Raw genomic sequence first — 16,561 nt, forward strand, 5'->3', positions numbered from 1 at the left:
TATCAAGAGGTTTGTTTGTGTCTTTCGGCTTTTCCCGGTAAGGGGTCGCCACAGCAGAATTCCGGTCCGCTAATGATTGGCAGTAGATTTTTACATGCCAAGTTGCCGGCCCTGACGCACAACCTTCAACGAAGGTACGCCCATTCACGCATGTCTCCACACAGAAGACGCTCTAGCTGAGAATCGAACAGGACAACGTCTTACTGTGAGGCGACAACGCTACCGCAGCACCACCACCGCAGTTATGAATGATAAAGTCTAGAACACCATCCTTAGAAGACACAGTTACATAGACAAAGAGATACGATTTAAAACCAGGCAAAGGATGACTTGAGATGAATGTGAGAAAACATATCTTTACTGATAATGTCACTGAAGAACAGAACAGCCTCCCACAAACATTAGCAGAATCAGCAATAGTAAAAGAATTCAAGGACACATAGAACAAATACACACTGGTCAGGAGGGTTTGATACAAACTAGAATACAAACCAACCTACTTTTCAAAGGACATACCTACACTCCAATGAAAGTACTTTTCTCAGAAGATGTTTGTTCTTTTCTATTTGACTGCAGTTTTTCAAAGACCACACTGACTGGTGTGGAATGAGACGGCAGTGAACTGTACATTTTTCTTCACTCTCCCTCTCCCACTTGGGGGTACTTGCTTTTCTCCTTTTATGCTTTTTGAAAGTATGCTTATCTATCCCAGAATCAATGAAGCACAGCTTGTAGCATGAGTCTCTGGAACACAGGCAAAGCAGGTAAAAGACAAAGTGGGCTGAAATCAGTCTTACCAATCAGCACTCTGTATATGTTAATACTCTAAATATTCAAATCTTTATGAATTCTATACTCCACTGAACGCACTATTCCAACTACTGTCTCTTATCCAAAACATATTTCAATAGCAAAGTCAAGGCACACTTGATGCTGCAATGTATGTCATCCAGTTCTGTAGCTAGATCAGTGGGTGGCCAGCACAGCAAATCTTAAAACTCTCACATGATCTCTTTCTCTTAGAAACAAATCATGGCAATTTCACCTGTGTCCACAACAAATGTTGATGTCACAAGTACAGGGCATATATCTAATAGCTCTGCACTATAATATACAAATACACACTACATAATGCGCAAATCAAATATGTAATGAATTAAGATTTCCACTTTGCAATTATCTAGCTTTCTCAGCCATACTTCATACTTCACAGCTCACCACTCCCTTAGGTAGCTGGGAGAGGAAGAAATGGCTTCTAACCTGTTAAAATGTAGCCAGTTTCACAGTTGAGGGTAGACAAAAGGACTGCAGAGTGAGCATTAAAACTAGGTAATGGGCAACTGACAGAACAAAGGAGACTCAAACTTACTCTACGACACCTACCACTTGAAAAAGTGTAACTTACGGAGTTTATATTGTGTCATTGCATGACGTTGACTGCATTTTAAGTAAATTGCTTGCAATCCCCTCCACCTTAAGAGCTATCCAAAAGGGAATTATGGAGGAGGATAACACCAGCTCCTTCTTACAAATGGAATTAATATAGCAATAAATTTATTAACCCCCACAATGCCCAATAACAAATTATTATAGTCCATGACATTTAAGACGTATCTAAGAATTTCTGAAATAAAATTATTTAGATAAGAAACTGTTACTTTTCATATGCTGTATCGTCCGTTCGATGTCTGGCACGTTTACGATTGATGCACATCGCGCGATTGTTTAAAATCAGAGTTGTATAACGTACATCGATGCTAAAGCACTATCTTTTAAAATTCTCCGTGCCGTTTTTTTTAGCCAGCACAAATGAGCTTGAGAAATAAGCGAGAGCAGCACATTTAAAGGCACAGAGCTCTCCGTGCGAAATTTTTAATAAAATACATAGATATTAAAAAAGCAGCGGAGATCTTTCCCTTCTTGCGTTGCTAAAACAAAAACTGTCTATATGTATGTTGTGGGTTTAAACTGGCACACAAGCAACTTTTAAATAAACAATCTTTCTTTTATTTTCTTATTTCTATAAATTCAATTAAACCCATTTAACTATGAGTTAAATAAGTAAAAGTTAAGTTATACTAATGGAAAAAGTCCGGCGCGACGGACCTTTCATTTAGTATATTCTATTCTTAGTGCACGCTGGCCAATCAGCGTGCACGTTTTGGGGGGATCATGGTATAATGGAAAATACAGTTTGTCAATCTGGCTGATTACACATATGGTTCAAAGGTGCAATGACTTTGGTCAGAAAGTTTTGCAGTTGATGCAATTATCTCATTCTCAAAATAGTTGAGGTGGGGAGCAGGTACATTAAAATTAAGCCAAAGACCCATAGTGGAATAAAATGTCACTTAAAATGCAGTTTATAGATGACTGCTCTTTACCAACTTTTTTTCTTTTTAAATTTTTTGTAAAAGTAAAGGTCTGCTATTATAGTAACTCATTCAGTACTTTTTGCTTACTCTCATTTCCATGATGGCACTGACCCAAGAATACACTTTCCCTAAATCATTTAGTAAAGTCCACCCACACAAAGAAACACTAGTCTCCTCCAGATACATTATAAATGGTTAGAGCAAACATCAGCATACACATGAATGTGTCCCCTAAAAAAAAGATGACGGAAGCATCAGGAGCAAATCTATCAAGAGAACCCAAAAATTAAACATTTTTATGCTCTTATTCACTATTTCCTGAATACATCTGACAGAAAATACAATTATCAAAAAGTCTGCTCTTAGCTTCAAAGCAGAACTAAAGGAAAAGTAGGATGGCTACACTGTAGAACCCAATAAAAAGAAATGTGCTTGTAAAATGTTAACAGTTAACTACTTCATGTGTCACTGTTGTAGAGTAGTTTCTTTTCACAGCAACACTGCAAAACATAAAATTTCATAAAAAAGTGCTAAGGTGCAACAAACAACTGGGTGTATTACATGTTATTTTTGGATGGAGACGGGGAGCTTCGGAAAAGTACAAAATAAGTGTTATTCATTCATTCATTTCAAAAAGGAGTTAAAACTAAAACACACCTTAATGCTGTCAACATCCTCCGGCTAGCACAAAAAGAATGCTGATACAGTAAACTCTATGTTAACTGGCACCCATGGGGATTGGTAGATGCCGGATAACTGTAGTTTCTGGTTGCTTGAGAGTTACTATTAAAAACAGGCCTGACTAATACTGTACACTACACCATTTGTTTGGTTTGACTTGTTCTTAGGTTGGGGATAGAGGGAATTTATTCCTATTCTCCTTTTTAAAGCTCTAAAACTCTAAAAATGTAATGTATGTTTCTGTGAGGGGAAGGGGACACAGAATGTGCAACACATGAAAATTGTACAGTATTTCTTCAATTTTTTTTTTACTGGTTGCTTGCGTTAACTGATAGTTTACTGTAGCATGTGTATGAAGTGCAGCCCAGGGTGAATTCGTCATTTTCCATCATCACTTATCTGAATACACAGTGTACAAGCAGTATATGTAGAACCTGAGGAACCCAGAATGAGCTCATCACTGTACAATATCAGAGGCTGCCAGACTACCTACCGATGTGTTTGAACATCACAATTCCGGAATGTGCTTTCTATTATACCCCAGCTACTTACAGTTAAGCAAGCAAGACAGGGGTGCGTGATAATGTGTAATTAATGCCCACCAAGGGGTGTTATGAGGCCAGACGTGGCAGGCAGAGTGCCTCTACACCTCTGGAAAGACGTTAATTACACATTAACACACACCCTGGAGAGCATTATTGTGCCTAGAGAATGGGCTTTCTGTAAAATTTTTATGTTTTACTTACTTATATATTTTTTACTATTTTTTTTAGTACATCTTTGATAGAAAATAGCTTCTCCGCCTAATGTTTCAAACTTGCTGTAATATATATTAATGGTGCTGGAGGAAGCATTTTTACATCCAAAATATAACACTTAAAAAATAATGAGGTATTTACTTTATTTTTGGTCCCCTACTCCCAAATCATTTGGTTGGCAGTCATTGGAGATTGAAATTACTAAATAATGACATACATTTGAGCTTCAGACTTTTAGTTCCTTCAGAAAATCCATGCTAACATAAATCATTTACTTAAGCAACTTTGTAATTTTATAACAGCAATAATTAAAATCCATTTCTATTTTAGAGCCTCTTTCCCCTTTATTTTAGGATTTATCCATATTTCTTCAGCTGAAAGGTGCAGAGGTATGCAAACCTCTTTACTACTACTACTGCTGCTGCCAGTAGTCATCTCACTCATTCTCACACAAACACACACATCTCTACTTCAGAAAAATGCATGCTAATGAAAATCTTGTTATTCTAGCAACTTTCTAAGGTTATAAGAGCAATATTTAAAATCTGTCCCTATCTTTAGCCCTTTGTTTCCTCGTTATTTGTGGCTCTGTCCAGATTTCTTGTGCTGAGAGGTACAGTCAAGAGGTATGCAAAGCTCTTATGTGATGCTGCCAGGGATCACTCGATCACATACACGCACGCACGCACATACACACACACACACACACACACACACACACACACACACACACACGCACGCACGCACACACACACTTCTGCTTTCATGTATGCATTCACTTACACACGCAGACACCAGCATAAACAGGGTCTATATCATATGAGATAAATTGCGAACGCTCATAATATCAAATGTACCGGACCTCGAAGTGCTTTTTCTGAGATTGAGGTACAGTGAAGAATGGGGTATTTCCCCTTTCCTCACTGTAGTGCGATCTCAGAGTTGGAATATATATTTAGTGGGGGGTATGGGGGGCACAGCCCTTCACAATAGAAAGTTCAAGGTCCAGTACGTTCGATATTATGAGCGTTCGCAATTTGTGCGATTCTTTCATATGATATAGACCCGCATAAACACATATATTCACACACTTTTCTCCGATTTATTTTCAATCATCTCTCTCTCACTCCTACTTTCATACACCCATACACTCTCACAGACACACACACCCATGCACTTATTATTTTACACTTGCTAAACAGCAGAAGCGCTGCTTAGCAAGTGTAAAACTCAAGCGATCTCTCTCACACACAAACACGTTTTTTTTTTTTTTTTTTTTTTACTTTTTTATATTTTATACTTGCTAGAACAGCAGAAGTGCTGTTTAGCGAGCGTAAAATAATGGCGGTCATTAGTTTTTTTTTTCTGCCAGAGTTCCACTGCAGCTTGATATGCCACCATGAAGCAGCAGACTAGTTTTTCAGCGGGCATTACTTGCACATTAATACCCTCCTGGAAGATGCTCGCTCCCCAATCAGGGTACAGATTTACAGTAACCCTTATCATTAACAGACATTAGAGAATGGGATATGTACTGCAAGACCCAACTAACATTCAGAATTATATTCTCCAACGTATGATTCAGTAAATTAACCTAATTCTTCTGTGCCAAAAAATACTCCTAAGTTATCTATTAAAAAAATACCAAATCTGGTGTGGTTAACAAGATTTTATACATATCCAGAGATGACGAATCAGTGCAATCTTAAACAGTGCATTACAGAATATGTTTCTCCAAGAATTCATCAGGGACACAAGTTCTGAGATTTATTTTGGTCAGAGAAGTCATCATACCTGTGACAACCATGCCCTAGCCCAGCAATAAAGGAGCCTTAATCCTCACCACTAACACCAGGGAGGTTGTCTCATAGAAGAGGAAAGGATAACAAATACACACAGCAAAGTACAATTTCCCTTAAGTGCACACAGAGATCACAGTCAGTCTGGGGCTGATTGCTCCCTTGCTCTCCAGGTCCCCAATAAGACTCCCCACTGGCACAGCTATAGGGTCCAGATCTCAGCCTAGCTGGCAAGCTAACCTCCAGTACCCTCTCTGTCCAACCAGTGCTTTGTGTCCCTGCCCAGGTAGCTGACACACACCCACACTTTGAGATAAGTATCTATACAACTTCACAGACACTCCTGGAAAAGGCTGACACAGATTCCCTAGCTGTGCCCCTTTACCCAGACTATAAGTTAATAATTACTGCCACCACCAGCTAATAATCAGCTACCCAAAAACTCTTAAAAGGGTGCCCAATTATTACTGTGCAATATTATTATCCAAGACAATACTACTACACCACAGATATATCTAAGAGTTCAGAGATCACACAGAAACTTAAAATAATACAGTAGGACAGGTCTGATGTCAAAGAAAAACACAATCTAACTTTCTAATCTTTAGCTATTTGTTGTTGTTGTTGTGTCTTTCGGCTTTTCCCGGTTAGGGGTCGCCAGAGCAGAACTCCAGTCTGCTAATGATTGGCAGAAGATTTTTACATGCCGACTTGCCAGCTCTGATGCACAACCTTCAACTAAGGTACGCCCATTCATGCATGACTCCACACAGAATACGCTCTAGCTGAGAATCGAACAGGACAATGTCGTACTGTGAGGCGACAACGCTACCGCAGCACCAAGAGAAAACACACTGCTACAATCCTACTTACATACATAAAGAGCATAGGCAGTGCTGGGGTTGATGGTTCAAGACAAAATGCTTACAGTCTCTCTCTCTCAACAATAGTTTTTAAACTCACTAACAAACAGCTCTGCTAAGGCCCTCCCAGATTACATCATTTTGACACTTAGGTTTTCCCAGTATTCACATTACATCATTTTGACACTTAGTCTGGAGTTCCCAGGCCAACAAGCTGCATTATTTAGCATCTAACACCTGCTCAAGAAACTACAACTATAAAAGACATTTCACATGTTCACTCCAGCAGTCATTTCTTAAGTTAAGACAATAGAAAGAATGTGTTCAGCCAGTCGCTTAGTCACCACCATTTAGATAACTGTAACTTCAAAGAACATTTGAAATGCTTGGCTTGGTTTTCCTTACAGCAGATGGCAATGTTGCAGCAATCTTGAAGTTCACATTTTACAGTGTTTTCTTTCATTTAAGAACACAAGCCTGTATTTTACATTTATATATACAAATTATAGAATTATGTATCAAATTCTATTTGACTAGGCTGGCAGCCTTCGCCCATCTTTCCCCAATCTTCACAATACCTAATCATTGTTTTGAAGATGCAGGGAGAACAACATAAGGTGAGAATACTTGCATTACATATGTGGAAAGATGTCAGATATAAACATACATGGTTTGACCTATCAGTATATAGTGCAAATATCTGTGCCTTTGAAATTGCATTAAAATCTGGGAACTCATCTAACCCTTGAACATTCAGGAATTATTCCAAAGCAAACCTTCTAACACTGAGTGATACTCTGGGCAAAATTTCACCCCCTGCCAAACCACGTGAACTCCACTGCCTTTGCGGAATTGTTCACAGAGACCCTATAGCATTACATTTAAGCTGCAATGAGGCAGCTGTACCCACCCAAAATAAGGACAGGACTAACTTGAAGAACAAGACACCCTGGTGGAATCCCAACATCAACAAGTATAACACAAAGGAAGAAAAATGTGGCCAAAACTAGGAAGTGCAATGCTCAACAAGACAAGAAATGTATCAAACTAAATAAGCAAATCAGGAGCATTGTTAAGTCCATCAAAGCCCAATTTATGGTAAAAATAGCCGTGTGGTTGCCTTTGCTTGTGAAGTTTTCTTCAGCTATGCCTGCAACCATAAAGATCATAAACAATAGTTTACTGAACTAACTGTAAATGGAACCACCTACATGGAACTGGAGGATATAGCACACCTACTGCTGATAAAGTCTATTCCAGTTTCACTTCGCTTCCCCCCACCCCCGACACTTCTCAAGAAAATACCTCGACCATAACCCCCCACTACTGAATAAGTCCCAGTGCTAGCTCCAAGGCAAACGAAATACCACATCTACAGGCCTAAATAATACCTCAGGATGCCTCCTGAATGGCATGAAATATAACCTATCAAGATCTCAACCTTAGTCTCTAGCTTGCTATATGTCTAGCGTATGGAGGACTAAACAGTTATCCCTCTGCACAAGGGAGGGAGGGACATCAACTGACATGGGTAACTACTGACCCATAAGTCTAATATGTTGGGCATGTAAAACCATTGAATGAATTATCTTGGATATCATAAAGACAGAAGAAACTCCGAGAAATTGAATTCAACACAGTTTGGTTTCATCCAAGAAAGACTGTGCCTACAAACACTGGTGGACTTTTTCAAGAAAGGCACCAAAGCTAAAGACATGGGCAAAATAACAGACGCTGCCTATCTTGACCTGGCCACAGTATTCAACACTATTTTCTATTCGAGCATTGCCAGCAAACTCATGAAACTAGGAGTAAACCCCTATGTCAGTAGTTGAACAGCCAAGTGGCTCACAGGCAGGACACAGAATATCAGAATAGGGGACTATTTCCACAACTAGCAGAGTCCCTGAGGGCTCGGTGGTGGGGCTGCTCCTTTTTGGCATCTACTTTTCAGAAGTCAAAGCTAACATCAAAGGCCTCTGGTTGATCACGTTTCTGGATGACTGCAAGCTTAGAGGAATCAGATAATTAACAAAGGACACCAATATCTTCCAAGACGGCTTGTCCAAACTAATTGATGCCAGAGGCATGGTCTAAAACTGAATGCTAAAAAAAATGCAACTGACTGTCCTCCGGCTACTATGGTACCCCAGCAAATTACCACATAAACAATACACCTCTAGAAGTAAATTTGTATTATTTATTTATTTATTTTACATTTGTTTACCACTAATTAGGGACTTGGGAACATATGTGGATTGTACCTTAGCGTATGACCATCATGTGTCTATGTTATGCAACTTCTAAGCAAAGGTATGGCACCAAGGTCCAAAGATATCCTTGTCTGTTTGTACTGAGCTCTCATTAAGCAACCCATTGAGTACAATGCTGTATGTACTGGACCAGAAATATGCCCACAGACATTTGTCACAAAAAAAGTAAAAGGTGTTAACAACACAGATATGCAGACTGCCTCAAAGCCTTATCTTTATACTCAGTCTCATACAGAGTACTGAGTGGTGATTGTACAAGGCATCATCTGATCCAGTACTAAAGGACTTCTGTGCATCCACAGGTCTTATAGCATTAGAAATACTTGCCTGAAGAACCTTAACCACTTTTGCAATATAAATAGAATATGTTGTGGGAAAAGGATGCATCTCAGAGACTACCTCTACTTTGGAACAGACTTCCGATCCATGTGAAGCACAGCTCAATCCTGACACTATTCAAATGCAACAAGGAACAATGGAAGGGAAATTGGAAATTTACCCCTAAACTGGAATCTATGCCCCTATTGGACAGAGGCAGCTTGTAAAGAGTTTGCCACCTAAACCCAGCTAGATGCCCCTGTGTAATTTATCCTGTCATCTGCAAATGGGAAAACATAGTTAGGCTTAAAAAGTCCCCTAGGACCATTAGCCTAGCAATCATCTGTGAACATACAATTCACTTGGCACATTTTCAAATATGACCCATTCCACCATGAAAAAAACACATGTAACTACCTAGTGCCGTTGGCATAAAGGATTAAATTCCTGACTGCAACTCAGGTTATCTGGTGTCAATCTGCAGCTCAAGTATCCTGTTGGAGCTGGTTGGGAGTGGGCAGGAATGACTAGCCTTACATTCACTCATCTCTCCTTAGGTAAATGAGTTGGAGTGTGCAGTCAGGCACTGAAGTCCGAATGTTGATATCAAGAGCCGTGTTAATGCTGCATCACTTATGTGGGGCAAGACTAAATGAAGAACATTTCATCATGTAAGTAGGTTGGTGTCTCTCATTTAGCCATTGCATGCTCCCTGAGCTATATCAATGCCAGCATATCAGGGATAGGTTATGGCTAACAAAGCACCCAGCACAATAGCAGTACGATGGTGCAAGTGACTGTCTCTCTCCGTATCCTAGCAGAATTACTTCCTTATCCCTTTCCCACCCCATCAAGGCAGCTTCATTCAGTTAGGGTAGATTGTCTGTTGAGTTAAACTCTACCAAACTGAATTAAAAGAAAGCTACTGATAATGATACTTTAGTAAATGCAACTTAAGAAAATATATATTCCTTGTTTTGTGGTTACTGTGATGATAATAGCGATGACATTAGTATGTAGATGATCTTGTCTGCCATATTATTCCCTTTAGTATTCTTACCCTTTAAAAGAAAATTCATTTTTGAGACTTTTATTCAGCTAGAACTGTTTCTATTATTTATGGTTCAGTCACAACAGAACAGTTGTCTTTCACATAAACTATAACTATTAATAATCCCAAATGTGAAACGGGATGGACCCTTTCTGTATATCATTGCTTTAAATTATCAATTGTAAAACAAGTTTTCAGATACTAGCAGTGATCCTGAGTTTTTTTTAAAACATGATGCACATTGCCTGCCTTCTAAATTTCAGTCACTTTGGAAGAATGGCACTCAAGTTCCTTTTGTCATATCTCACAAGAAAAAAATATGTCATCAGGTTATGAAGCTACTGAACTTGGATACTTCACTTATTCATAAACATGAAGTACCATACCTCTCAACTGTCCCTGATTTTGACTCAAATGTTAACTCTGTCCCTCTTAATCCCTCCTAAAACTAGTGACATTTGGAGGAAAGGTGGTGAATTACACTTAATGAATAAAGACAATAATTAAGAGTTATAAACTTCTTTTACTTCAGAAAATGTGTATTGATTCATATGCTCTGATTCTGTCAATGTTTCAAGTTAATAGCACTAATATTTTAAAAGTGTCCCTGATTGTCCCTGATTTTTTCTTGACTTGTCCCTGATTCTGTTGAAATTTGCCCCCAATTGGTTGAGAGGTCTGTAGAAGTACATAGATCACCCTCATTTACAGACCAATTTACAGTAATGATTCCCTATGCTCATTAAATTGATCTGCTAAACAATGTTATGTAGAATGCTTATTTTTTATACTGACAGAAAAAAAATCTACTTCATATTCAGGCTGTTCATGGCTCCCACCTACTGGCATATACAAGAAAACCATATCTGATAACGCAATCTGGAATACAGGCAACATCAAAGGGGATAATGGTATGGATTATTTACTGTTTATGTGCCATATGCAGTGTTATTTGTGGAGTTAAACAATGACACCAGTAGTTCTGCAATGTTAGATTTCAGAAATTTTGCATTTATGTAGCACCTTCCTGTCCCATTCCCATTTTCTGCACCTTTTGCCTGCACATGCGCAAGCCCACAGACATACATACATACACACACACACACACACACACACACACACACACAATTATCCCAGTGTGTTGTTGCTTCACCTAACATCCAGAAAGCTGGCAACTCACAGAATTACCTTACTTTTTTTTTTTTTTTTTAAGTTTGAGAATTTGACATAATGGGCGAGGTCTTCACCTCACCAACTCAAAGTACAGGGATCAATTCTGACCCCTAGTTATTGGCTAGGCTTGTAATAGTCTGCAGACTAATAGTCTAACGCTTAAGGTGTTTACCATGCAGGTGCAAGGTTTCTCACCTTTGCTCACCATCTGGTTATTGGCTAGGTTTTAACAGTCATCACCCAGTATTTGCCTATCTGTAAACCTTTTTCACTCCCCTGCATCAATATATTTGTGCATCCATATTATTCATATATACAAAAGCTGCACTATGAACTCACTTCAAAGATCTAGAGCATTTGTTTTCATCCGCAGACTGGCTTATTTTTTAGCTATCTCCCAGTTTCAAAATCTAGTTCTGTTTCACTACACTTAGTATGAATATCACCATTTGGATGTCAGCAAGTATTTGAAATTGGTGTAACCTGGTGATCCTAAACTTTAAAAATGTTGACTGGAAATAAAATAATACAACTCTGTAATAAATATACTTTATTCTGCATAAAGTAGAGCAGTACTACTAAACTGCTCATTCTGCCAAAGTCCTGTCTGTGTCTCATTGCACTGCTGATACAGGCTGAGAAAAACTAATAACCTACAACCAAAGTATTCATTTGAACTGGCCCTGCAAGCTATTTATAACCCAATACTCTAAAGGCGTGAGCTTAAATAAAAAGTAATTTACATTTTTTTTAAATGCTCTTTAAACTATGCTTTAGATAATACTCTGGAACTATACTTAACTCACCATATAATAACGACAATGCATAAAATTTAACAATGAATAGCGATTAATTTAAAATCAGATAATTTGTTCACCGTTAGTCTGTTTCATCCTCACTACACGATTAAGAAATCTTAGAACTGGGCAGTGCATGATCCGTTGTGAATTCCTCCACATTTTGACTCAAAAAAATGTTACCCTCTCTCCAAAAAATTATATGCATCACAAATGTCCTTAATTTTGCTGAATAACCCCAATGTATGTTTTTATTTTCTAGTAAATCATTGAGGATTACAGATTGGTCAACGTCAGACATTACAAGTTCATACTTCTTGGTCCTCAGAAAGGGCATGCTGATGCAAGCAAAACCTGGTGTTATTTTAACTTGATAAGTGATCAGAGTAATACTTAATTGTCCCTGATTTTGTGCCTTTGATCCACATCAGTTTTGACCATTGTGTCTGTTTCCTGTGCAAAGAAGTCGAGAAGTATGCCCAACACATACAAAAAAAAACTTCTGGTAAACGTCTCTCTTAGGACTGTTTGTTTTCTTTACTCGATGTCCTGATCTTGCTCATATTCTCAAATGTCTACAACACAGTTTATCAACTCAGCCAGAATAACCACCCCATCCCCCAAAAAATATACATTAAAAGGTTAAAATTCTTGAAAACTAAATCAAACTATACCACGGTAAACAAAGTAAATGCCACGTGACATGACTTGCGGGACAAATTCGGGACGGGATGGCATGATATCGCTGGTCACGGCATACGTGTTTGTACCGTTAACAACACACCTTTTGAAGACAATTTAAATTTCAACCTAAGAAACATGTTTTTGAAGCCTGAAAGCGTGTAATCTACCACGAAGAAACACATATTTTAAACTCGCATCGTCAATTTCAGTCATGCCCTTAGCCTTGTTTAGTCTAACTACAGATAAATGAAAATTACAAGCAGCTCTTCTAATCGCACTGTCACTATCAGCAACCGTTTCGAAATATAAACGTACAATTCAGAACAACACAAAAAAGAGGGAGTCAGACGGAGACATTCACCGTCAGTATTAATACAGTTATATAGGGTGCAACCACCTATTTTGCCACAAATAATATAAGTTTCACATGCATGACACAGTTATCTTAAACACACGCATGACAAGCTGGAACCCCGCATTTAAAAGTTACAAGAAGAAATACCTAAACTGCGAAAAATACAAGCTAGTAACACCCCCTAAGTATTGCTAAAATAAATCCATAACTTTAATCGACATTCTTATCTCAAAAGTAGAAAGTTCAAACCCAAGACTAAGTTACAGAAATAAGATTTAATGTATTCCTTTAGTTTGTGGACAAAGCTATTACACTTCATAACAAGTTATAAAAATTCAAGCATTGCAACCAATGCATACAAGTTAAAATGCAACTGGGCAAACCGCACAATAGTTTCCACAAAGAACACTACTTCTTTAATACAATTCCTCCTTCTCCAAACAAATTTTACAAAATCAACACAGCAAAAATGACAAGTTACGCCTACACATATAGTTAATAGGGGTCACAGTAGGTTTCTTTTTCCTCACCTCTGCCATAGCCCTGAGTGTGTTTTGCAAAGCTTCTCACCACCGCCTCCACAGCCTCCCGCAGGACCATCGGGTTTCCCGGACTGCCGAAAGTGGCTCCAGTGCCAGCAATGCCAGCCATCCCTGCCAGTCCGAGGCCCGGTGGAAGAGGGGGTGCCGAGGCCTGGTGGTGCCCCGGGAGAGTCCCGGTATTAACTGCTGTGACCCCCGGTCGAAGTGTGGAGCGGAGGGTACCAGAGTTCATGGTCACACCAGGTTGTAACCGTTGGGTGCGGCTTGAGTCCAGCATTGTAGAACACAAAGTACAAAACACTCCGTTCAAGGACCGAGAATTATACTGAATCCACAGCAAAGCGAATAACGGGACTGGGAAACCGAGATTTATTTTGCAAACTGTCAATCAGGTGTTACCAAGAAACAAGGGAGGACCTTCTGGAAATATCCTATCGGTGCTCGGCTTTTGTAGTCAGGCATCTCAGAATTGGACGATATTCATGAGTCTATCCTATAAAAATCATAAGAGGGGCGGGACCAAGTGGAGCATCCTAAAGTTATCCACTTGGGACATATCCTGAATTATTACTAAGGATTGAGACAAAACATTTTTGCAGAACTAGAGTACTTCAAATCTTATGTATAATGAAAAGTGTGTCTTTGTACGTTTTCTAAACTAATAGTATTGATTTAGTTTTTTAGCTGAAAGCAGATGAAATTACTGCAGCTGCAGAGAGTGATGTGACAATGTAGGTTTATATTGTACATACTGTAAATACACTCTTTTTAAAACAATAGTGAGTGGCAACATTTTCTCACTGTTTCCACGTCATTTAATTCCTGCGCGTTTCTTAGCTGAAGCTGTTTTTTGAGGGTTACACAGTTAGTTCTCGACTGTCTTCAGTTTTGCCTCATATTTTTGCGCTGTGCCTCGAAACTTTTTTTTTCCTGATTACAGAGGATCACGGTCAAGAATGACAAACGTTCGAGTTAACAGTTGTTAGTATTCAACAAATTATGCATACTGATGACAAATATGCTGTTTTATTATATGTTTAAGTGAAATGTAGTATGTTTTTTTTTAATTTGTCCCCCTGATTGTTGGGCCTTTCTCTTATAAGTTTTGACTTTGTGTGAGACGTCTGAGCAAAAATAAATAAATAAGTAAAAGTTGACCGGTATGTAAATAATGGCTTCTTTCATGTGACAACATACCTCGCAACTGTCCAGATTTTCGCAGAAATGTCTGAATTCTGGATGAATAGCATACTACTCAACCACGTAGCTCAAGAAATCTGGACAAAGCCAGAAATAATGGGGGGCAAAGGCCCAAAACAGGGACAACTTTTAGCTATTGCTATTTTAAAGTTAGAAAGTTGCCAGAATAACAAGTTTTGTATTTAAAAATGTCTGAAAGATAAGAATTCTGAAACTTAAATGTATGTTATTATTTAATGACTTCAATCCTAAGTGATTTGCCTGAAAACCTGAAATTTTATGAGGGACACACCAAAAATATGACGCAAAAATCTGGGCATTCTGCAAAATCTGGACAGCTGAGAGGTATGGAATAGGGATGTGATAAGTGTCAACTAGGAAACTTAAATGAAGAAGAGGGGGTAATAGGTTGCGAAGTGGCAGCAATTTGAACTTGGGCACTAGACAAACTGGTTTAAGAACGAAAGATCCAGAACAGCTCTCCAAGCATTTTCTTTCTTTCGTTCTTTGGCACCAAAAAAATCCTTGAATAGACTCCCAGGATGGCTGCACTCTGGTCAACAGCCTAAATTCATCTCTCTCAGTGTGAAAAAAGAAACTGAGAGGTAAGCCAGTAACTGTACCAGTTTTAGTAAATTTAGTTACTAACTAGTAAGTACACTGTCTGGGTGCAACAAAAAAAAACTTAGAGAGCCTGAAAGAAAATCAGCTACTAAAGATGAAGAGAAACACTGACTGGGGAAAATCATGCAGCTGATCTGCAAAAAAGCAGTTCAAACTCCAGCTTTGGTGGAAGAAATAGTCTCCAGTATATGCTCAGAGCTGATTAAAGAAAAAAAAAACTGAAGGAGTATATCCACTCCAATAAGAAAAGGCTGGAAAAATACAAGAAGCTTTAAATGGCTGTTCAGATGAACTGATAAAACTGCAAAAAATCAGAGGTCAAAATGAAGAAAGTGCTGCCTGAGTATGTGACTGCTCCAGAAGAACTGTTTCAAAAAATGGTTGAGTTAGAGGACAAAGCAAGCAGGGAAAATCTATGATTTTCAGATGTACCAGAGAAACTGGAAGGAAAAGACTATTAATTTTATGAAAGCACTAATAATCAACTGGACTGGTATTCCTCAGCAGGATTTGTTAACTGAAAGTGCACATTGTTTGTATATGCCAAACATGGCCATGAGAAAGCAGCCAAGACATATTTAGTACAGATGCAATTATACCAGCAGAAAGAGTTGATTTTGACACAACGGTAGCAGAAGGGAAAAGTATTTGAAGACAATAGGGTGTTTGTGAAAAATGATTATTGACTGTACAGCCGGCAGAAAGGAAACAAATTTATCCCAGCAATCAGGGTATGTCAAGAGAGAGGTGAGATTCAAGCTGCTGTATCCAGCTGTCTTCAGAATATTTTTCCTGGAGGATCAAAGTCGTTTTTGCTGCAGAACAGGCTAAAAAGGAAATGCAAAAGTTTGCCCAACAAAAAGTGAGCAATCAGACAGAAGGGGAGTCTGCTTTTCATTCTTCTAATAATAAATCTCATAGAAAGACTTTACTAGTGAAGCTGTTTCCAGTGTTCCAAAGGAAAAGAGAGCCAAAAAGAAACACTGAAATTAGTGAATACATGTGAGATTACAAAGCATAAATCATATTTGTGATATATGGCTTTACAATAAAAAATGGAAAGATTGG

At 38.5% G+C, this 16,561-nt stretch overlaps 1 protein-coding gene across 1 annotated transcript in view; it reads right to left on the reverse strand.

Annotated features, from left to right (window-relative positions):
* The window catches only part of LIX1L (limb and CNS expressed 1 like), a 649,822-nt gene extending 635,772 nt beyond the window's left edge, over window positions 1–14,050 (reverse strand). Inside the window, exon 1 of the mRNA XM_044079998.1 lies at window positions 13,658–14,050. Coding sequence (XP_043935933.1) covers window positions 13,658–13,946 — 289 coding nt within the window. The 5' untranslated portion in view covers window positions 13,947–14,050. The remainder of the gene's footprint in view (window positions 1–13,657) is intronic.
* Window positions 14,051–16,561: the final 2,511 nt, after the last annotated feature.

The sequence above is a fragment of the Protopterus annectens genome, chromosome 8.part0, assembly GCF_019279795.1.
Source record: "Protopterus annectens isolate FY-2018-M chromosome 8.part0, PAN1.0, whole genome shotgun sequence".
Classification (NCBI taxonomy): domain Eukaryota; kingdom Metazoa; phylum Chordata; order Ceratodontiformes; family Protopteridae; genus Protopterus; species Protopterus annectens.